Source organism: Camelina sativa, chromosome 19, assembly GCF_030686135.1.
Source record: "Camelina sativa cultivar CO46 ecotype springtype chromosome 19, ASM3068613v1".
NCBI lineage: Eukaryota > Viridiplantae > Streptophyta > Magnoliopsida > Brassicales > Brassicaceae > Camelina > Camelina sativa.
Genome location: NC_141898.1, coordinates 27,665,851 through 27,688,573, shown reverse-complemented (window position 1 = coordinate 27,688,573; position 22,723 = coordinate 27,665,851). Strand labels below are relative to the sequence as shown.

The window sequence follows — 22,723 nt, the reverse complement described above, 5'->3', positions numbered from 1 at the left end:
CACCAACACTTAGTTATCATGCAAAGCCTGTATAAGTTCTTTTTTCAACTTGTGTATCGGAAGGCTCTCTCTTTGTTCCTGAATAGAAAGCTTAGATCTCTGTCCAAAAGTAGGAGTTTTTCCAAAGGCATCCTTCTTCCACTCAGGCATGTCATAAGCAGATAAGCCAACACCTCTAAGCTCTTGAGCAAGATGTCTTTCACCAGTTTCAGGGATAGGGTCTTCCCATGGACGATTCAGATCCTTGGGGATTGAGTCAAGCATTGTTCTTTGCTGCTGTTCCCTCATCTCTCTCCTCTCCTTGGTGAGGGCGGACTGAAGTGCAGCTGCGCGACTCAAGGAACCCTCTGGATGTTTGATGATCTTAACCGGAGACATGTCAACAGAGTAGCTAGTTTGCCCTTGTAAGAAAGCAGGTTCGTCTTCATTCATCTCAATCTCAATCTCAACTTCTTCTTCAGCACCTTCCTCTACATAAAGCATCCCATCTCCATCCTCATCAACTCCTCTCAAAACACCAGAGGCACTCAACTGTTTCGCTTCCCACCTCTCAGGAGAGCTCATCTTCTTCATTAATGGCCTACGTGAAGAAGGTGCAACATCATTCTCCTCTACAATCCTGATTCCTGAAATCCCAGTCTTAGTTACTTGTCCATCCTTTGTTCTATACGAATCATCTTCATCTGATGAAGGCTTCCTCAGAGGAAAACCTTTGAATTTGACATCCTCACCTTCCTCTCTCTTCTTCTCAGACTTAGGCTTCGGAGGAAAAATCGCGTGGATTACAGTTAACAACGACCGGACGAAGTAATCAGGCATCTCCGCGCCTTGCTCCTTAAGCGTCTTATCGAATTCATCTACAGTCTCGGAGTGACGACCGAGATCGATGATGAACTCTGCCAAAACTTTCTCCGCGGATCCTCCTAGATGCGTTTCTAACTCGTTGCAGACATTGGATACGAGAGAGAGGTGATTCAGTTTGTTAAGCCCTTCTTTCTCCATTGCCGAAATCGAAAGCAGTCACAACGAGAGAATCCAACAAGACTGATTTCTAGGGTTTCTTTGTTTAGACCGACACGTTATATGTATTCATGAGATTTAAATAATACTAATAATTAAATGAAAATTTAAATAATTAATTCATGTCTCCCAATATACTTTTTTTAATTTAGCCATTTGAGAAAAATACCCAAAACAAAAAGAAAAAAATAGTTACAAAATCAGGGAAATCTCTATTGAAAAATAAAATTAAGTCATGTGTATTGGTAGGTTCTCACTAAATTTCTCAGAATAAAAATAAATATAAAAAAAAAATATTTTAATAAAAAAGAAGGAGATCTTATGAGATCTTCTGAGAAACCTTGAGAAACTCATAAGATCTATTACTCATGTGACACATGACATTTTCTAAGTTGTTAGAATTTGTTATAATAAATTAACTCCACAAAAAATTTAAAATCTTAATTAAACAGTTTATTTGTTATTATTTGTTATTTTTTTATTTTTTATAAATCATAAAATAAAACTAGCTATTTAACAAGTTCCATTTTGCATAATATTATTTAGTTCATATTATTTTAAAGTAATATTAGTTGATATTATATAAAATATAACTAATTAATAAAATTAAATATATTTAATAAATAATTTAGTTTGTTAATAAAATATTAATAATGTTAAGATAAAATACAAAATAAATATTCAAATAAAATTATCTTAAAATATAAAATTATATTAAAAATAATAATATTGTAAGAATGAGAAACTCATTGGATTTCTCGCACCAATGTACATACAAAATTAATCAAAAGTTCTCAAATTTCTCTACACTAAAAAAACTAATATTATATTAGCGAGAGATTCATTTGAGTCTCTACCAATGCACATGGTTTTGCTCCTTTTTACTTGTCTCGTGTTTCAAGTTTCAACCCTCTCTCTCAGGGTTTTAAGCCTTTGGTAAATAGGGTTCCGCAAAGTCTTCTTCTCTACGATTACGATTTCGAGAGGATGGAAAAAAATTGTGGGATGAAGATCGAGATCCCCAACAGCCGCAACGAGACGCTCGTGGGTTTGCTTCACGAAACCGGATCAAAAGAAGTTGTGGTCTTGTGCCATGGATTCAGATCGAACAAGGACAACGCCATCTCAAGAAACCGGCTATTGCTTTAGAGGAAGAAAAGATCAGCTCTTTTCGTTTCGATTTCTCTGGTAACGGAGACAGCCAAGGCGATTTCCACTATGGTAACTTCAACAGCGAAGCTGATGATGATCTTCATTACGTTATCCAACACTTGTCTAACAAGATGAACCGTGTGGTTCCTGTGATCCTCGGGCATAGTAAAGGAGCTGATGTGGTTCTTTTCTATGCTTCAAAGTATCGTGACAACATCCGTAATGTGGTTAATATCTCTGGACGTTTTGATCTCAAGAAAGGTGTACGACTCGGAGATAACTATCTTGAAAGGATTAAGGAACAAGGATTCATCGATGGTGTAGAGGGCCAGTCTTGTTTTCGTGTTACGCAGGAGTCGTTAATGGATAGGTTGAACACTGATATGCACGAAGCTTGTCTCAAGATTGACAAAGATTGCAAAGTCTTGACGGTTCATGGTTCGGATGACACGGTTGTACCTGTTGAAGATGCCAAGGAGTTTGCAAAGGTTATACCAAACCACAAGCTGGAGATTGTGCAAGGAGCTAATCATGGTTACAAAAATCATCAAGAGCCATTGGTTGCAACGGGTTGTGGAGTTTATTAAGACAGTGATTCTTGAACAACAACTAGTTAGTTTGTCTTTGGGAGATTGCTCATCATCATCATCATGATGTTACATTCTTGCCGTTTGCTTTTCCCTTTTTGTTCTAGTACTGTTCCATTGTATGAGCAGAATACAACATTATTTTTGTCCATAAAGTCTTGTTTGATTACAATAATTTCTGTCTTATCATTATTATACAAGCAGAGGCAGAGATAATTTATCATCAGAACCAGCAACAATCCCTTGGTGATTGGATGCTAAGACAATGCAGCTACCGTAGTGGACCTAGTTATCATTGTAATCAAATCCAACACCACCAAGGTTTAACACATTATTTGCTACGAAACACTGATAACACTGAACCAAGAAAAGACTCTTTATCTCTCATTCTAATTACCAAATCCAGAGTTAAATCAACACAAAATTTACCAGTCTTAAAGCTGCTTTACGAATTGCTCACGAGAGACGAGACCTCCACAGTCAGGATTGACAAAGACATGGAGGGTCTTCGCAGTTCGTGGATCGAATGATGACCTGTGGAGATGCCAAGGTCATACCAAACCACAAGCTGGAAATTGCACACCGAGAATGTTTATAAACCCTTAGTTACATTCGCTGCATCCAATCAAAATTTTGATATGTATTTTTCCGTTTAAAAATTACAATGAAGGCGAAATGCTTTTAACTATTTGGCTTATGTTCCTGGAGAAGAGAATGTTATTCAAAATTGACATTTTGTCACAACTGAAATCAATCAACCCATGATGAAAACCTTGAAAGTTTTGAAAGAGAGTATTATAGCTCTTGAAACAAAATGTTCAATGAAAGGACTGAGAGAGTACAATACAAAACTATGCGTAATACTTTTACAGATTTCAGACAGAGACTGGGGTCTTTCAGGCAGGTAGCTCAGACGGGAGGGTGTTCTGAATGTTGTAAGGTATTAAGATGTTGAAACCATCACCAGCAGTTGATATGATCATCCCCGGAATCTGGTTGTGCCAGTGAAGTTCCTTCAAGTCCTTTTGTCCCTGGGGTTCCCAATAAACAAGGTTATCAGACAAAAAACAAACATGGATCAAAATCAAACAAACCCGAGGCAATGATGCTAAAGTAAAAACATTCAATCTTCTTTTATCTTTAAGAAACAACAATAATGTACATACATTTAAAGATTTCACACTCTAGAAACAGACAAACAAATCGCACTTCCTCTGGGATGAGAAAACAAAACACCAGTGAGGGACAAGAGACTTGGCGGTTTTACAAGACGGCTGCAGATGGAGCCTTCCCCAATGTGTTCCACAATATATAATCCCCTGATGTCACCTGTTAACGCACACATATTATGTACGAGTCTATTTATCAACCATTTCATGGGGGCTTTCAGATTTCTATACTATATATTGGCAGTGTCTTACCTGAGCAGAAAACTCAACTGGCGACTTTGTGGTTGGGTAGATATTGACCTGGCAAAAACAAAGCGAGGCGATAATAAAGTCAGGTAATCCTGCTATGACACTGTCAACTAAATCATTCCAACTTGCAAAAGCTTACTGATTTTGTGTCGATTGACATTCGTGATACAGATGCCCCGGCTATCTTGAATGAGACCTGTAAACCAGAAGATATATTTTGAACAACAACCAATTGAAAAAAGGAAGCAAAAGACATACATACCTTGGCATAGTCATATGCTTGCCAGCAGAACGGTTCCTCCAACTCAACTGCTGGAAGATCCTTGTTCATTTTCTCCACCAAGAAGTCCTCCACGTTCACCACATTCTCTGCACCCTCACCCTCGCTCTCTTCTTCATCCCCATCCCCTCTTCTCTTGCTCTGCAATGGGCTAAATTTGATTGTCCCAGGGAAAGTTGCCTCAAGGCTTTTTCCAGAAAGACTACGTCCGCTGCCCAGAATCCTCCACTCAACAGAGTGCTCTGTGGTTAAAACAGTCCCAGCTGACGGGGTCCCATCAAATGCCACTATCCGTCTCCGTGGAAAGGGCATAGTGATAGTGCAAAATTCCATTGACAGAGGAGACTTGTAACCTTCCATGAGGTGGACCTTGAAGAGGAATGCACCCTCGTCTTCTGAGACCATTGATAGCTGATAGAAACCTTTCACTGGTGGTCCGAGCCCACAACCTGCCTGGTATCGCATGAGAACAAAGTTACCGAAGGGAGGCAGGAAAACAATGTTCTGCTTGTCAATCCCATGTGCTGGCACTTGGGCACATGGATGGAAAGATATAGCTTCGATGTGGGCTGTACTCAGCCCTGCTAGAGGAAACGATACGTCAGGCAGCCCTTCTAGCTCTGCCCGACAGTTTATCTGTCCGGCAACAGATACATTATCAGGAATCTCATCGCGGTCGTACATTGCAGCGTTCACGGTCTCATGAATTGTGAACAATAGCCTTTGCTTTCCTTTGTACAAGTATGGCTTCCATGCTGGTTGCTTAAGTTCCTGGGGAGGAGGATCAGCAGAGGAAAAGCCATTCGCCTTCATAGCAAAAATATTAGACAAGCTGAGGTCTAATGGGGTACCTGCAGAAGGGATGAAAAGAAAGCAATCAGGAGGATACAAAATGATCTAGCAGAGAACAGAATAGACCATCAACGACAGAGGGATAATAATACTAACCAAACGGCATAGCACTAGCGATAAAATTCCTAAGTAAATCTCTATCGAGTAACCTAGACCCTGATTTGGGAGCATCCGAGGATGTAGATCCAGATGTTGCAGCTCCAGACGGGGAAGAAGATGCAAGAGGTGCAGCAACAGGTTTTGCCCTGGATGAGATACCAATGCTTCCAGTGAGTGAATCAAACAAGCCCCCAACTGATGGTGAGGCACTCACAACAACCTCAGGTTCAACTGTATCACCAGAAATGATGTCAGCAAATGCATGAGCCACCATGAAAGCCCTACAACATGAGTGCGAAAAGACCACAAGGTTTAAATATTACAAGTGGTAACCATGAGAGAGTAGGAGGAGGAGAAGTTAATAAAGTACCCAGTGATGGAGGAAATGTTAAGCAAGAGAGACGACAAACTGAAATCTTCACCAACGGCTGGACCACAGTCAGATCTCCTAGATAAGGTGAGGTAATCCTTCATCTCCCTTGGGTTAACCAAAGGCAAAACGAGGATGGAGTAAAGGGATTTGGTGTGGAGAGCAATGGGCCAGAGAATGTTCTTCTCAGGCTGCTCGTTATCTCCATCATCATCATCATCATCTTGTTGGCTTAAACGAAGACTGATAATATGACGAGCGATGGGATCATCAACCCAAGAATCTGATCCTTTAGTCGATTGAGCTACACGTATGCCGTATCCACGAGTAGAGCCTTCCCTAATTCGGGATTACAAGAAATTCATCATGTTTTACATTTTGAGAGCTACCAAGAAAGAGAGAGAGAGAGAGAGAGAGAGAGAGTACCGTCTCTTTCTTCGAGTGAAAGCATTGGAGAGTTGCTGATCGGTGGGGAGTCTAGGAAGATCTAAGTCAGTGCTTTCGTTTCCCGACTTGTAAGCGGAGGAGCACCATTGCTTCTCGACGACCGGGAACCTCCTGAATTGAATTGAATTTTAAGAGTAGGGATTGGGGGCGAAAGAATGAGAGATGTTTTTTGGGGAAATAGAAAAAACCTGGAGAAGACAACATTGTCCTGATTGTTGTTGATGATCCAGAGAGCTCTGACACTGCAACCAGATTGCATAATTTGTAGATGAAATCCCCCGCGATGCAGTAACTTCGCCGTCTCCGCCGCACCTTCAAGAAATCCGTCGACGCGCCCCTGAGATCAAATTCTTGCCTCACCGATTCGTATATGGAATCGGCGGAGTTTGGGACCAGTGCAGGCGGCGCTGGTTGATTACGTGGCGAACGGTGGTGGAGGAGGTTACGAGAGGATCGTAAGAGCGGTGTTGGTGGAGAAAATAGATGCGGTGGTCCGGCAAAAGCAGACGGCGAGGTTGTTGGTAGAGACTATGTCGCCGAAATGCGAATTCAAAGTGTTTCATTGATGACACATAAGATAAGACAATTAGATAAAAATTTAATTTAATTTTTAAATTAATGTGGATTATAATTTCATATGAATATTTATGTTTATGGACTATGCTACTACTATGGAGTAGCCCTCGGCGTTCAGATTTTCGGTTCGGTTTGGATCGAATCGGATTTTCGGTTCGGTTTAGATCGGATCGGATTTTTCGAATTTCGAATTTTGGATTTTTCGGATCTATAATTTTAAAATCCGTTCGGATATTTTCAAATTTTAGATTTGGATCAAATTCAGATCAGATTTTTCGGGTTCAGATTCGGTTATCCGAAATACTCAAAAATCTAAAATTTTCTGTCCAAATCTATTCAAACTACTTTAAATGAACCAAAATATCTAAAAATTACGCTTATGTTTTTACCTAAATATATTCAAAAATAGTTGTAATTCATGAAAATATTTAAAATATCCAAAAATTTAAACTTTTAGACACCTAAGTTATTACAACTTATAAGTATTACTAAGATATTATTACTATGTATTTTTATTTTGGGCATGTTCGGATATCCATTCGGATTTCGGTTCGGATCGGGTTCGGATTTTCGGATCCTTAAATTCAAAATCCGTTCGGATATTTCTAAATTTTCGGTTCGAATCGGATTGGATTTTTAGATCACATGATGACCGAGTATACTGTCTATACAAGCAGAGAGGCAGAGATCATTTATTATCAGAAGCAGCAACAAACCCTTTGGTGATTGGATGCTAAAACAATGCAGCTACCATAATATGGTCACGGTAATCAAACCCCCAGCTTTAACACATTTGCTACGCAACACTGGTAACACTTAACCCTACGCAACACTGGTAACACTTAACCAAGAAAGGATCCTTACCTCGATCTCATTCTAATTACCAAATCCAGAGTTAAAAAAGCTGCTTTATGAAGTGCTCACGAGAGACGAGACCTCCACAGTCAGGATTGTCAAAGAATGGAGGGTCTTCACTGTTTGTGGATCGGATGATAACCTGTGGAAGATGCCAAGGTCATACCAAACCACAAGCTGGAAATTGCGCAAGGAGAAACATTGCTATACTGCTAAACATCCAAGTCAAATATGTTTATAAACCCTCAAGTTACATTCGCTGCATTCAATCCAAATTTTGATATGTATCTTTCGGTTTTAAAATTACGATCAAGGCGACCACTTTCAAATTCTACCAGCTTCTAACTATTTATTTGGCTTATGTTCCTGGAGAAGAGAATGTTATATTCAATCAAAATTGACATTTTGTCACAACTGAAATCAACCAACAGATGATGAAAACCTTGAAAGTTTTGAAAGAGAGTATAGTAGTTACTTGAAACAAAAAAGTTCAATGGAAGAACTGAGAGAGTACAATACAAAACTATGCGTAATACTTTTAAGAGAATTCAGACAAAGACTGGGTCTTTCAGGCAGGTAGCTCAGACGGAAGTGTGTTCTGAATGTTGTAAGGCATTAAGATGTTGAAACCATCACCAGCAGTTGATATGATCATCCCCGGAATCTGGTTGTGCCAGTGAAGTTCCTTCAAGTCCTTTTGTCCCTGGGGTTCCCAATAAACAAGGTTATCAGACAAAAATAAAACACATGGATCAAACAAACCCGAGGCAATGATGCTAAAGTAAAAATGTTACTTGGTGAACGAAGAGAAGCTGAGGAGGCAAGTCTTGAGGTGTGTTCACTTGCTCCTTGGTCTGTGCTTTGAACTCTGCCTCTTCTTCTTCATCCTTCTCTAAGGATAGATCCCATATCCTGCAAACACAACAGATAGCAAAAATCAATTGATACAGCTTGCAGGTTTTTCTGAAGAGAATAGGTGTACTGTTTTCTGGCTTACGTGAGCTGGTGATCACTGGATGTGACTGCAAGTGTTGAGGCTTCATGAGCGCTCCATTCAATTGACGTAATAGGATGCTTATGGTACTCAAAATGTGCTACCACAGCATCTCCACCCTAGTTCAAGATACATATGCTACTATATCAGAATCTTGTTAAGAGATTGCCAAGGAAAATATAAAGCTACGGTTAAAAACCTACTTTGACCAGTCTAAGATCACGAATGGAGAATGTCCCGTCATCACTTCCTGAGGCCAACATGCAACTAGCCAGCCTTCACGAAAAAAGAAAAATTAATATTGAGCCATTTGTGGGTAATACCACATCCAACAGAATAAAGTTATACAGAATAGAGGCACAAGAACCTGTTCCATGAGATTACATTCACATCTGCGTTATGTGCCTTGAAAGATAATGCAGGTGACTTCCCAAGTCGGATGTCCCAGACTGCAACACTCCCATCCACAGAACATGAAGCAAACACGTTTTCCTCGGCTGGACTCCACTGGAATAAAGAAAAAGAATGTTCAGCGAAAAGGAAATGGTACCAGCAGACATACAATTTAGCTGCAAGCAGTTTACTTGTAGATCTTCAACACTTGCAGTGTGTCCGGCAAACGGAATAGGATCAACAGTCCAGGAACCAGAAGCTGGCTGCCACAAGTGAATCATACTCTTGCAGTCCCCTAGCCAGTGGAAAAATAGATAAATTTGTTGACTATATTGAAAAGTATATGTAACTGTTTGAGTGTTGCAGAAATTTCTGAGGTAAATATACCGGAAAGAAGTCTTCCAGCGGTTGCAGGGCTCCAATCTAAAGCATAGCCTTCGTCTTTGTGGCCGGAAAAGTTAACTAAGGGCGCTTGGTTAAGAACTGGTGCAGTTCCATCTTTACCTTCTGTTTCTGATTCGGCTAAAGCATTAAGATGAGAGCTCATGTCCCACACCTGCCAAAAAACACAAAAGCTAATCCACTATAACAAAGACACATATAAACAACCACCCAATCTACGTAAGTAGACACAAAAATATATCCATATTGCCCAAATGCTGAGCTAATAACAAGGACATAATCTTACCTGTACATGACCAGAATCTTCCCAAGAGACACAGATATGAGAATTTTGTGGCATTGCACGTATACGGTTAACGCATCCATGGTGAGCAACCCTGCGAACCTGTATATCAAAATTTCAGAGACAAATAAGCAACCAGGAGAACTCTCTTGAGTTCAGAGAGGACAGATATTATTAACAGAAGATTTAAAACGAATCAAGAATTACCTGAATATTTGGAGTTTTGGAAGCTTCATCGTCGCTTTCCTCATCGCTGTCACTGTCATCTTCATCATCCTCATCCTCCATAGCATCTTCACCATTCCCTACTGTCTTGGGAACAACATCACGTCTCTTACCAGATACGTTGGTGATTTTAAATAATCCTATGGAGTTATGAGCTGCTTTCTCAGCCTAAAGAAATGTATTTACAGGAGTTAAAAACTTACCACAAGATTTTAGAAGCAAGAATACATACGAAGATATAAAAAATTGCAAAACATACTTGAGTACCAGCCACCATATAAAGTGTGTGAGGAAACTCAGTTCGGTTCAAACCCAACTTATCAGCCAAAATGTCGAAACTGAAGAAGGGAATAGAAAGCCATCAAATCACCAAAACTTGCATAGTAATCATTCACAGACACTAAACTTCTTAACTTAATGCATCAAACATTAAGATAATATACTGGCTAAATGCTAATACATTTAGAACATATAAAATTATCTCTTACAATCTCTAAAGTCTCACGCTTTCTGCTAAATTACATGAATACAATCCATTCTAGATTCACCACTTCGACTTAAACAAGAACACATGGATATAATTACAAATGAAAATTTACCTCAGACAGGGCCAACCAACATGGAACCCATGAAGAGAATTATAAGCAGAAGGGTCACACTGCAGTTCCTCTCCATCTTCGAGCGTATCAACACCTGGTTGCCAAACCCTAGTTGGTATCGATGGTATCTCGGAAGAAGACGCCTCTGCCTTCTTCTGTTAAATTCCACCAAAAAAAAAACAAATCCAATTCACGCAAATTAGGTTTTGATTTGAGGAAATCAGATTGAAGAATTGAGCAAGAGAGCAAGTACAGATTCAAAAGTTCGAACCTTGTTCTTCCTCTTTGACTTCTTAGGGTTTAAGCTGCGAACCATTTTCTCCTCGTTCTGATTCTAATTTACTAATTACTACTCTGTGAAGAAGGGACGAAGATGATCAATTTAGGATTCTTCAGCTGCTCTAGGGTTTAAGCTATTTATACCCTCCTCCTCAGAAACACCTTATGTTTAATTGAATTTATTTTGAAGTCCTTTTATCTTATAAGAAATAAAACATTACCCTATAGTTTATAAAATTACCATTCTCAACCCCAAGAAGTCACATTTATAACTGTTCTTTGAGGACTTATGCTATTCGTTGATTAGAGTAACAATCATAGTAGTAGAACTAAAAAGACAACGTTCAATTTGGTGTACTAACAAAAAAAATCAAGTACACTTAGTTTCTGTTTCTACTTGGAGAAGAATTTGTCCCAGTCACGTAGGGAAGAATCAACGGAATCATCAGGGAGAAGTTTGGGAATCCTATCGGCGCGAATGAACTGTTTCAGAATAGCTTTCTCTTCGTCGATTCGTTTCTTTTCTGTTCTGTCTTTTGGTTCCATCTTCCTTTCCTCTTCCAAGATCCACTTGAACAGCTCCTTTTGCTCATCTTCTGGAATCGGTTTCCTTGCTACCTTTACAGGCTCGGTTGACACAGTCTGAAACATCGGCTGATCAACTGCATCTGTGAACTCAAACAGCGGATCCAGTTCAGGGACCGGTTTGGTTTCTTGCTTCTCCGGTAATGCACTTTCTGCTTCCGTAGCCTTGTTATTAGTCTCTGCAACTCTGCTGTCGTCTACACCTTTCTTCTCGACATCATCAGTGTTGACAACACCCTTTTTCACACCACCTTTGTTTCTGGCCTCGCTGCTCTTTTTCCCTTTCTTCTTCTCATCCGCATCAATGTCTTTTTCTCGTTTTATCGCAAATATATAAGCTGCAGAAACAAGGGATCAAAAAATTCAGCAAAAACATTGAAGTGGACCACCATGAATGCTGCTATATCATATTCAAACTGCTTATAATGCCAGACATCAAACATGCTTTTCTCAATTATGATTCAGACCAAGCTTATAGTTCTGACAACAAAACAGAATCGAGATGGGGGGTTTAGTTTAGTGAGAGTATGTTATAGAAAGCTAGTTTAAAAACTATGCTGAAACATTAATAAGAATGAGCACAGGACAATAAGATGTGCAATCATGTCCATGAATCAGAAAAATTTACAAGAAGTTGAGTGCACCCTCTATTCAATGTAACTGTTTAGCCAAGATATATAATAATATACACACACACACACACACACACACACACACACAGAGAGAGATAGAGATAGAGATAGAGATAGTTGTTTATAAATACTACCGTTCCTATCCCTGAAAACATCAACAGTGGCTGAGATGAAAGTCCAAGACAATGTCCATTCAATGAGCATGCTCTAACTCTAATATCATAGAAGTACGATATAATCAAACAATCAAGGAGTAATGTCATGGAATAATGAGCGTTCTTGGAGAATCAAAGCAAAGGGAAAAGGTGCAAGTACTAAGATTGTAAGCATAATTTATGACTACTACTGCTAGAAGAATTTGTCTAGTTTCTTGAAACATTAGTAAAGAAAAGGAAACAAATTTCTCAGCTAGGCATTACATCAAACACATTACGGGCGTAATAAAACTAAGAAAACCCAATTATATAAAGTAATGAAATTTCAAACCTGCAAAACCGAGATTGAAGATCATCGTAGCTCGCCAGCCTACTTTCTGAAGTTTGGAGACCACTTTCTGAGGAGGTTGGGATCCAGACGGAGATGATGATGATTCCATCGATTCCTCCAATGGAGAGATTTCGCGAAACCCCCCGCCCGACTTAAAAAGAGTTTCTCGAGCAAATTAAGTATCGTCGGAAAAATTAAAGATAATGTAGGTGTGACGTCTATAAAACCCTAATTTGATGAATTTGCTTCCCTGCCCTTTTTCTCAAGCAATACATTGATTGATTCTCTCTTTACACTTTTTTGTTCTTCGTATTGAATGATCTTCTTCTCTTCTCTGACTGATCTTGACAGACGTATGATTCTGCCTGCGATTGGGTTTTGGAAAGTCTCTAGCTCATCAAGAGACTTCTTGATAAAGCCTATTTATTAAGCCTGGGGGACCATTAACGTAAAAAGCCCATTAAAAAAAAAGTAAAAGCAAACCTTTTCATAAACCCTTTTATCTTATTTTTATTGTACAGTCTTAAATTATATGACCAAAAGGGTTAGTGATTGATTGATTGTGGTCAACGAATTGATTACCAGATTGTAATAAACTCTGTTTAGGGTTTTACATAAGATAATAATCACGAAGTCCTCTATTGCTAAATGTGACGAGAACAAAATTCTTACCAGTTTACAAATTTCACGCTGCTTTTATACTGTATTTTACATTTTAATCTAAATAAGAGAATACGGCTATGTTATTTTTGCCACAAGCTCGATGCAACGGGGTTGCTCTGGGTCTCTGGCTTCAGAGAAGGAATTATTAGGTTCAGGCCAAGCATTGAAAACTTTAACCAAAACACATAAAAAGTTGGTCCGATCCGATTAACATCTCAGTTGGACAAAACCAGCACCTAAGAGTCTGATGGAAACATGATCAAGAACCAAAGCCATGTACCCCTAAATGGTTTTGAAACGTCCTAAAAGCTACCAATATCTCAAAAGACGAACCAGAGTTTCAAAAACCCAAGACTCCTCGCTAAACCGACATCTAAACCACATTAGTTTAACATAGACGATAAATAGATAGACCACGGCACTTTATTTCTTTACTCTCAAGGTTTGGAGGCACAAGTCATTACATGCGACTTGAACTTCTCCAGTTCTTGCAGGACTTCGTCTTCTGGTCTGTAAATCAAGTCACTCATCCTCCATATCTGCCAAAGACGAACGTAAAAACAACATTTTCAGTTTTATCGAAAATAATTGCATATCGACTTGTTGAGGTACCACGAAAGTGTTTGAAGGTTACCTGCAATGTTCCACCTCCACCAGTCGTCTCACAGTCATCAGAAACACTGACAATAGTCCAAGGGTCCGACGCATTCCAGTGGAAATCAACAACTTTGTCCCTAAGAAAGTATACAAATGAAGGAACTTAGAAGTAAGTTAATGAGAAAAGCAAACAAGGGACTTATGATTAAGTCCTTAAGAACCTGTGACCAGCATGCTGGAAGAAGAGTCCAGCAGGGCTTTTAGCTGCACGACCAGACTTCTTACTGACCTGATAAATACTCAAACAAAACAAACATGAGAACAATGAATTGTCTTTCTGTGATGAAAGTGAAGAAAGGTTGACTTCAGACATATCTGAGTGAAATTATATGTACACACCATGTCATAATCCCAGATGTTCAAAAGACCATCTTCTGCAGAACTCCCAAAAACAGATGACTTATCCGGAGACCACTAAAATGATTAACAAGATGGTGTCAGTGGGTTAATCGATATACATCATACTAGAAGAATAAAAATATAGCATTTGTTGAAACCTGAACACAAAGAACAGCAGCTTTGTGGCCCTCAAATTTGTAAATAGGCGAACCGACTCCATTTGAGGTAAGGCTCCTACGGTCATACAACCGGACAGTATTGTCTGCTGACCTGAAACATTCAACTATTAATTAGTATATGTATGCATATGCTAAACGTTTTCTTACTTCATATATTAAGTGTGTATGAATAATCTCCATACCCTGTCAGGATCAGATTGTCGTCATGAGGATTCCAATCGACACAATGAAGATCAGCATCATGCGCCTTCGCAACCTGGTGAACACAAAGCAAAAATAAAGATAAAAGAAGATAAATTTTCAAACTTTTGATAAGATTAAGAAGATAGAGTACCTTGGTGACAGGGTTTGTGCCAGTTCTTGCATCCCATAGTATCAGGCAAGAATCATCACCAACACTGCAGAATTCTTGTGCACTTCACGACATAAAAGTTTGCCAGTAGCATCATTAGAAAAGCATGAAAAATTATGTGTTTTGCATCAAAAAAATACGAGATCAGAAGGAGGAGTCTGTTCTATGAAGTTACCTCGTTGGGCTGAATGCCACATCTTCAACAGTATCTTCATGGCCATGATATACACCTCGGGGGCCAACAGAAGGACTCTCATTCTTATCACTACCTTCACCAGTCTGTTTGACGATAGATCCAGAAGCTGTCCCAGCAGTTGTGATGTGGTCCTGGATACTCCACAAAACAACTGATTTGTCCTTGCCTAAGAGAACAAATTTCGTATGAGAAACTGGCAAACCACAGGATTGGACATTACAAATCACAGAAACAAAAACCTCCAGAGAGCACAAAGGGTTCAGTTGGGCACATTGCAAGAGCAAATTCAGCATTATCTTGGTGTCCAGTTAGTATCTGCAATAAAGATGGTTCAGATGATGCAAACAACTAGCACTATCTAAGAAGATATCACTTCCACTGATGAGATTAGAACACACAAAAATGAAGCGCAAGCAATAATTTGCAACAACAGTTCACGAAAGCGGTCATACCAAATCCGGTCGGGAATTTGCAGCTCCAAGCACCGCATGACGGTTTGGTTGCGTTTCAACATCCCATATGAGCACCTGGAAGCAAAGTATTGTATTCAGATAACTGAAACTGGGAATACGTCCAAAACAAAGGATTCTCTTTGACTGCCAAATAGAGAGGTAACACCGACATATTTCGAGTTGCTATGACCAGAACAAAATAGAAGAAGCAAAACTTACATCAGGACTGTCGGTGTGAGTAGCAACAATCTTACTGTTCTGCGGGAGTTCCCTGATTCTGTTAACCTGCAATTGCAAATTGGTGATGAATACACATCAAAACAGGGTTTACTTTCACCAAAATGCCAAACTGAGTAACTTCATGCATTGGTTTGAACAGCTACGCAGATACAGTTAATGCACCAAATAGAAATAGAAGCAACAATGTCGATACAGTAATATCTCGAGAGTAGACAGTTATCGCACCTCTCCAGGGTGAATGATGGTCTTGTACTTCTTCACAAATGGAGAACGTGCTTCTTCATTGAACTGAACATTAGCAGAAGATATTGAATAACTGTCATGACAGGAAATCCTTGGGGGAGGATAATAAGGAAAAAGGCACAAGATTAGTAGGAAAAGCCCACTAATAAATTACCTGAGATATGTGCTCTGCTGCAGCGACCCTTGGCTTAACAACTTCGCAATTGGCTATGACCAGAGTATTAGGCACACTGCCATCAGTCTGGTGACACAACCAAGAAAGATACAGATGTGATGAGAAATAGACAGATACTCTGAGAACGTGAGGCAACTAACTGGTACGTTTATAGCGAGTAAGATACAAAAGAAAGTGAAAACCCTACTTGCTCTGAGAGATACAGACGCTGGCGATTCTTGTAGGTCGCTTGGTCAAGCTGAGGACCCCATCTGTTAAAAAATCAAACAACAATTCACCAAATGAAACCTCTTTAGCACAAGAACTAAAAAGACTTTCATCAGATATGTAAACAGCTGAAACCTACAAATTTCCTCAAAAATCATTTGTAACACACCAAAACCATTGAATAGAACAACATAAATATATCTGAAAACTTAAAGGAAATAAGCACAAGATCCAAAACGCTAAACACCAAACCCTAACTGGAATATTCGAAAAAAAAATCTCACTTAAACCCAGAAATCGAGAAAATGTATCTCTCAGCAATTTTTGTTTTGTTCTTCAAATTAAGCAGAAATGCAACTCAATCCACACATCGTAATGTTCAAAGATAACCCAGGAACACAAATTAAGCGGAAGATGACGATTTTAAGCGAAACCCTAGAAGAGAAAAAAGTGGAGGAGACCTGCAAGAGAGTGAAGGCCAGACGAGGTTGTGGTTGGCGAGCCAATCGTAGAGAATGGGGACGAGACCTTTCCACTGAGAGTACTTCTCGTCGACGCTCGGCTGCTGCTGCGACGTTTTCTTCCCGCTTTCCTTCATTTTGCCACCTTGCTGAGACGACGGCGTCTGAGAATCGTCCTTGTTTTTAGGTTTCCGACCTCTCTTCTTCGGCCCAGAAGCTACGGTTCCTCCGCTCGGCGTCGTCGCTTGAGGAGACACTGCTGCTGCTTCGTCGCTCTCCATTTCTCTCTCTCTCTCTCTCTCTCTCTTCTTTCGTCTCTTTTTTGTCTTTTCTTCAGTATTGTTTGTATCCTCTCTCCTCTTCGCCTCTCACAAACAAATCAACCACCGTTCCACTTTCATTTTATTTTTTATTTATTTAATTATACGATATTAAAAAATAAATTAATTATAGAATAATTTTCAAATATATCACCAATTTAAGTTTTTATTCCAAAACTAACACACATTTTTAATTATTCCAAATTTAGCACAATTTTAATTTTAGAGAAATTATCTAAATAAAAAAAATTAAATAAAACTAAAAGAAAGGAGAAAACGCAGCGGTCACCGTCTATACAAAAAACCTAAAAACTTTCAGTTGAATTCTAGAGATTCAGAGGAGGAGAAGGACAAAGAGCAAAATAGGGTACATATGGGGAAGAAGCAAGGAGAGAGAGGAAAAGCTTTGATTTGGAGGATTGATGCAGCAAATGAAATCAGAGATGATGTTGATTGCCGCGATTGAAATCAGCAATTGCATTCCCGACATTGAAGAAGAGCCCAAGCATGAATCTAAAGACCAAAGAGATCTTCGAGCTCTAGTTCAGAAAGACGAGATACCCAAGCTTTGAGGTCCCATTCCCTATCTCTAATTTTAATTTGAATAATTTAGTTGGTGTTGGATTTGGAGAGTTTTTTGATTTGTGACCTTCAACAAGGATAAATCCCATGACAAAGGTGACGAAGGTTTTGTTTTTTTTGCTCCATTGTTTAGAACATATCGATCGTATTGATTTGTTACCAAAAGTTCTTTTACCTTTCGTAAAAACAGTAAATTTGATTTTGAATATAATGGATTGTTTCCTCTACCATGTCAATACAATTTCTAGGATTATTTGTCTACTATTCATGATCTGTTTGTATCTTCTCGAAATTTACGTTAGTTGATAACAAATGCAGGGAAGCGTAGAGTTGAGTGGAGTCTAATATAAACAATTGGTCAAGTCATTTCTAGTTGAAGAAAATTAGAGTGGTGAGTTTTTTTTTCTTTGCTAATAAAACTAAAGCATTAGCAGTAGTGATTATTTGATTTCATAGTATATGGATATGGAATTTCATGGTCAAGGTTGTGTACATTATACTTCCTTGTAGACACTAATCACTAGCTTCACTTCAATTTCCTCTTTTAGCGTAGTGGAATTCTATTAAATGTAATAGAGAGAGTCCTTTTCACTTTTTGTGTTAGCACAGGGAAAGTTGTGATGGTTTTGGGATTTAATAATTTTGATTGTTGCATGTTTATTGTTTGTTGATTGTATATTGATGTATTTCTTAGTCATATTTGAAGATTAAGGAAGCATTGTTGAGAATTGATGAAGAATTTCCTGAAATTAATTCACTGAGTTCATTTTTTAACACAGGAAATAGGGTTGAAGGTTTCTCTAAGCTAGGTGATGTACATGCAGATGACACAAGATGCAAGTATGCTTTGGATATATGTAGATGAGACTGTGTTCTTTTATCCAATTTTACTCTATATGTTGTTTAGAAATATATAATGCTTGAGAAACATTTTTAGATTATTTGGTACGTGTATGATGTATAACATTCTCGCATATATATGTTAGCACTTTGCCTTAACTATGACTGAACTTCATAAATGATTATAGGAAATTCAGATAGGATTGTATGAAATTCGGGAAGGGTATATGAAATTCAGGAAGGATTTCTTTGAACTTCATGATGATTTTCATAAAAAAATTTAGATTTCCAAACATCAGAATATGCACAAAAATGAAATCATTATCCCTCACTAATGGAGTAATCTACTAATATTTGACACACTGATCCAAAATACACAAAAATATATATTTAGAAACACATATATTTAAATTTATGAAGGGTTCAATAATATTTAGGAATCACTTCTTGAAATTCATGATGGTCTTCGTAAAAATAATAGTAACAAATATTACATATTAAAGTGTTCTTGCTTAAATTCAGGATAGTTTTGGATGCTCCACCATGGAACATCTTGTTCATCATCAACTCTACGTTTCTTCTTTGGAACAACATACTCAACTTCCTTACACTGTTTCTTTCTTCTTTGCTGAAATCAATATGTAAACAAAAAAACCCACGTTACAATATAACACATCAAAGATATCACACACTTCGCCAACACAAGACACAAGATAATTCTATTTTGTAAAGAAACATTTCGAAGACATCATAGACATAACACTAAAATACTTCATATAATCCATTCACGAAGGTCTTCCTAATATTTACGGACCCCTTCCTAAATTTTCAACAATGCTTCCTGAATTTTAGACAAGGCTTAATTCCAATCATTATTTATGTGAGAAACTCTATGATGATTAACATATGAATGAAATTCCAAAGTAATAAGCAAACAGACCTCTAACAATAACACTAGTAGTTACCATTCTCATAAAACCATTCCAAATTTGTCTAGCTTAAATGAATGGGACAATTCTAAGACTGAAACTTCTTCAAAAAAAAACCCTCGGATCAGTACAAGAAGAACACAAATTTAAGTTAAACTGAGTAAAGTCGTTGCTGTTCTCTAAAATATAAAACAAAAACCTCAAATAGAAGAAGTAAAAGAAAGAAACAAACCTTATCTCAATTATCAGGAACTTCAACTTCACCATCTTGAATCTTGTTGAATATCCTTTGGATCTTTACCATCCACAGTAGACCCAACAGAAACACAAGTCCCCAAGATCTCTCTCACTAAACCACTAAATTCCTTATGAGTGGCCTTATGATCCTTGCGATCTCAATCACATCACCAAACATAATGCTTAATGTTCTCCACCTTCTCCAGCTCTTTTAACACCGTTATGACCAGCGCCGCTGCCGACAAAAACCACTGTGACCTTCGCATGACGAATCTGTACCCAATAGCGCCGCTGCCGACGGTTCAACACCACCATTAGCCTCTCTCTAATTCGACCTCAAAGCAAAATTTTGGGAGATTTTATTGAATCCACATTCTTCAAAAATTAGATCTAACCAAAAATGCAGGGGAGAAGAACACAATCTCATGATGATTCACTTTGGGTTAAAGGAGACAAGGAGGAGCTCGTGAGAATCAGCAATAAGAATTGGGTAATCTCCGGTGAGAACGCAAGAATATGGGCCATCTCCATTTTAGATATTTTGTGAGAGGTTAGGTAAAGAAACGATGTGAAACAAAGAAATTATGTCAATTCTTTCCCATTTTTTAATTTTTTTTTTAATTATTATATTTATTCATAAATGGTAGCTTTGGAAAATTTGAGAGTGTGTGCTAAATTTGGAAGAAAAACTTAGATTAGTGCTATTGAAAGGTATTTCTCTTAATTATACTATTCTTTTGCCAAACATTTTTTAATTAAATTATCTTTCTTCGTCATCAACCAAACTGATAAGATTGTAAACGGATATCAGATAATATTAAGCTCAATTGATATATAAAGCAGGTGATTAGATAATCATCTTATCTAAATCACTTACCCTTAGATCCCACGCATGAGAAATTGTACATCAATTTTACATAAAAAGCCAGATACATTGCATCTTCTTATTTATAATTGAGGTGAACCGCTTAAGCCAGATATTCTTCCTCAACAACCACGTGTGTTCATCGTCTCGCTTCTCATAAAATATCTGCATCCAACGGTCCTCTTAATTAGCATCTTCACACGTGTCAGTCGCCGCACGTGCTGCCTTCTTCCTTACGTCGTAAACCTGGAGTGGTTTATCAATACCCCTTTCGCAAACAAGTTTGTCCTCAAGCGACAGTGTGGGAAATTGCTGCTGGAGCTCCTTCAAGTTCTCCCACGTTGTCTCATGAGCGGGCAACCCCTTCCAAGAAACCAGTGCTACCATTTGACCTTGCGGGTTGTAAACGCGTAGCCAGGACAGCCTCGGGAATCAGAACAAGTTCATCGTTGTCAGTAAAAGAAGAAGGCAGGGGGAGAACCTGGTGATGAGAGCCCAACACCTGCTTCAACTGGGAAACATGGAAAACCGGGTGAATCTTGGAAGTAGGAGGTAACTGCAGGCGATAAGCAGCTTTGCCAATCCGTTCGAGGATCCGAAAAGGCCCATAGTACTTAGCGGCCAACTTCTGGGTGATGCGTTTGACAATTCACTGTTGGCGGTAGGGACGCAGCTTGAGATATACCCAAGAGTCAACAGCAAACTTAACATCCCGGCGGCGTTTGTTAGCATTGTTCTTCATCAGTTGCTGAGCGTGAAGAAAATGTGCCTTGATGCCAGTGAGCATGGAGTCCCATTCCAAGAGCATTTTCTCCAATTCGAAATTCTGAGAAGAATGAGCTTTGTAGGGGAGCAGAGGAGGGGGATCACGACCATAAACAACCTTGAAAGGTTTGGACTGCAGGGAAGTATGAAAAGATGTGTTATACCACAGCTCTGCCCACGGTAGAAACTTGGCCCACGACCGAGGATGAGTAGAAGCAAAGCACCTTAAGTATGTTTCCAGGCAACAGTTAAGGACCTCTGTTTGACCATCAGACTGGGGATGGAAGGCGGTAATGTATTTGAGTTTTGTACCTGGCTGCTTGAAGCAGTCCTTCCAAAAGTAACTCAGAAAAATGCAGTCCCTATCGGAGACAATAGCTGCTGGGAAACCCATGGAGACGAACCACTTCATGAATAAACTTCTGAGCGACCTCTTGAGCAGAAAACGGGTGGCACAATCCTATAAAATGATCAAACTTACTAAGACAGTCCATGACAACCAATATGACATTCACGCCTTGAGACATAGGCAAAAATTCAATAAAGTACATGCTCACCTCGTCCCAAACTTGACCAGGAATAGGCAGCGGTTGCTAGAGACCAGCAGGAGAGAGGGTAGAAGTCTTATGAGTTTGACACACTACACACTCAACAACATATTGTTGCACATCCTTGAGCATTCCCCACCAATGAAAAGATAGCAGAATTCTTTTCAGGGTCTTGGGCACTCCCGAGTGTCCGCCAAACTGACTATCATGGAAAGTCTCGAGAATCAGTGGAATGAAGCATGATTTAGGCGGTAGGAGTAACCTGTTCTTGTGCCACAGCTTCCCGTCGCGTACTGTATAGCCTTTCGATGCAAGAACCTGTGGGTCTTTCTTCATCAAGCGCTGCAACTCAACACAACTGTCAAATTCCTTGTAAATATCCTCCAGGTGCAGACTTGTTGGTACTGTCAAAGCGAACAAACTCAACGTGGAAACCAACACCGGTGTCTGAGAAATTCGGGAAACACCATCCGCAGCTTAGTTGTCTATACCTGGTCTGCAAAGGATGTCAAACTCATACAACAACAGTTTGATGAACCACTTCCGGTAATCCATGGTGACCTCGCGTTGTTCCAACATAAATTTGAGGCTTTTTTGGTCAGTGTGAACAACAAGCCGACGTCCCAATTGTTATTCAGAGCTTTAGAGTACAGGCCACTTTGAAAGAACTTCCATAACTCACATTTTGACGTGTCTATGGAAAGATGAAAGAGTCATCTTTCTCCTCGAAGTAGAATCAAGTCAATCCGTTCACTCACCAGGAAGTTATTCCCGATTTACCGAGACGTGTTATAAACCGACGAGAAGATAATTTTGAAGGCAAGTGGACTTTAATGACGGCCAGATTAGCAACCATCACGACGTCCCGTCCCGGAGGAGTGACGGTCCAGAACCTTCCTCAGCCGCCCCTTGTCCTGCACTCAACAAAAAAGACGTTTT

The 22,723-nt window shown here is 39.1% G+C and overlaps 5 protein-coding genes, 1 long non-coding RNA gene and 2 pseudogenes across 11 annotated transcripts; 2 read left to right on the top strand and 6 right to left on the bottom strand.

Annotated features, from left to right (window-relative positions):
* Nucleotides 1-9: 9 nt before the first annotated feature.
* LOC147921160 (putative pre-mRNA-splicing factor ATP-dependent RNA helicase DEAH5 pseudogene) lies at nt 10-1,002 on the bottom strand (annotated as a pseudogene).
* Nucleotides 1,003-1,824: 822 nt separating this feature from the next.
* On the top strand, nt 1,825-2,951 carry LOC147921159 (putative uncharacterized protein YDL057W; annotated as a pseudogene).
* A 588-nt stretch (nt 2,952-3,539) lies between these two features.
* Nucleotides 3,540-6,777, bottom strand: LOC104766884 (AP-5 complex subunit mu). Of its 6 annotated transcripts, none has more exons than XM_010490858.3 (9): nt 6,414-6,777; nt 6,205-6,336; nt 5,779-6,117; nt 5,406-5,689; nt 4,440-5,308; nt 4,317-4,373; nt 4,181-4,228; nt 3,926-4,088; nt 3,540-3,790 (listed from the first exon to the last, which is right to left on the bottom strand). In XM_010490858.3, the coding sequence occupies exons 1-8, from the start codon at nt 6,482-6,484 to the stop codon at nt 4,023-4,025; spliced, it is 1,866 nt and encodes a 621-aa protein (XP_010489160.1). In that variant the 5' UTR covers nt 6,485-6,777; the 3' UTR covers nt 3,540-3,790; nt 3,926-4,022. The 6 variants fall into 6 exon arrangements, with proteins under 6 accessions (XP_010489160.1, XP_010489161.1, XP_087357954.1 ...); XM_010490859.3 differs by having other exon boundaries at nt 3,969-4,088; XM_087501828.1 differs by having other exon boundaries at nt 5,406-5,639.
* A 1,311-nt stretch (nt 6,778-8,088) lies between these two features.
* Nucleotides 8,089-11,033, bottom strand: LOC104766885 (protein HEAT STRESS TOLERANT DWD 1). The gene is made up of 12 exons (XM_010490861.3): nt 10,824-11,033; nt 10,553-10,707; nt 10,213-10,291; nt 9,936-10,121; nt 9,732-9,830; nt 9,431-9,599; nt 9,235-9,338; nt 9,018-9,157; nt 8,854-8,926; nt 8,654-8,769; nt 8,451-8,568; nt 8,089-8,359 (listed from the first exon to the last, which is right to left on the bottom strand). Exons 1-12 carry the CDS (start codon nt 10,866-10,868, stop codon nt 8,225-8,227), a joined length of 1,419 nt encoding a protein of 472 aa, XP_010489163.2. The 5' UTR covers nt 10,869-11,033; the 3' UTR covers nt 8,089-8,224.
* Nucleotides 11,034-11,134: 101 nt separating this feature from the next.
* Nucleotides 11,135-12,935, bottom strand: LOC104702749 (uncharacterized). The gene is made up of 2 exons (XM_010490863.3): nt 12,535-12,935; nt 11,135-11,754 (listed from the first exon to the last, which is right to left on the bottom strand). The coding sequence occupies exons 1-2, from the start codon at nt 12,641-12,643 to the stop codon at nt 11,225-11,227; spliced, it is 639 nt and encodes a 212-aa protein (XP_010489165.1). The 5' UTR covers nt 12,644-12,935; the 3' UTR covers nt 11,135-11,224.
* Nucleotides 12,936-13,342: 407 nt separating this feature from the next.
* On the bottom strand, nt 13,343-17,117 carry LOC104766887 (WD-40 repeat-containing protein MSI4). The gene is made up of 15 exons (XM_087500554.1): nt 16,699-17,117; nt 16,218-16,281; nt 16,010-16,096; nt 15,838-15,900; nt 15,592-15,657; nt 15,373-15,447; nt 15,160-15,235; nt 14,900-15,086; nt 14,707-14,788; nt 14,555-14,628; nt 14,352-14,463; nt 14,194-14,268; nt 14,016-14,083; nt 13,832-13,931; nt 13,343-13,736 (listed from the first exon to the last, which is right to left on the bottom strand). Exons 1-15 carry the CDS (start codon nt 16,977-16,979, stop codon nt 13,635-13,637), a joined length of 1,512 nt encoding a protein of 503 aa, XP_087356680.1. The 5' UTR covers nt 16,980-17,117; the 3' UTR covers nt 13,343-13,634.
* Nucleotides 17,118-17,310: 193 nt separating this feature from the next.
* LOC147921158 (uncharacterized) lies at nt 17,311-18,599 on the top strand. The gene is made up of 3 exons (XR_015590516.1): nt 17,311-17,591; nt 17,919-17,991; nt 18,380-18,599. It is a non-coding gene; the product is annotated as an uncharacterized LOC147921158 (long non-coding RNA).
* Nucleotides 18,600-20,817: 2,218 nt separating this feature from the next.
* Nucleotides 20,818-22,339, bottom strand: LOC147921157 (uncharacterized). The gene is made up of 5 exons (XM_087501378.1): nt 22,276-22,339; nt 21,838-22,188; nt 21,641-21,753; nt 21,157-21,369; nt 20,818-21,099 (listed from the first exon to the last, which is right to left on the bottom strand). The coding sequence occupies exons 1-5, from the start codon at nt 22,337-22,339 to the stop codon at nt 20,818-20,820; spliced, it is 1,023 nt and encodes a 340-aa protein (XP_087357504.1).
* Nucleotides 22,340-22,723: the final 384 nt, after the last annotated feature.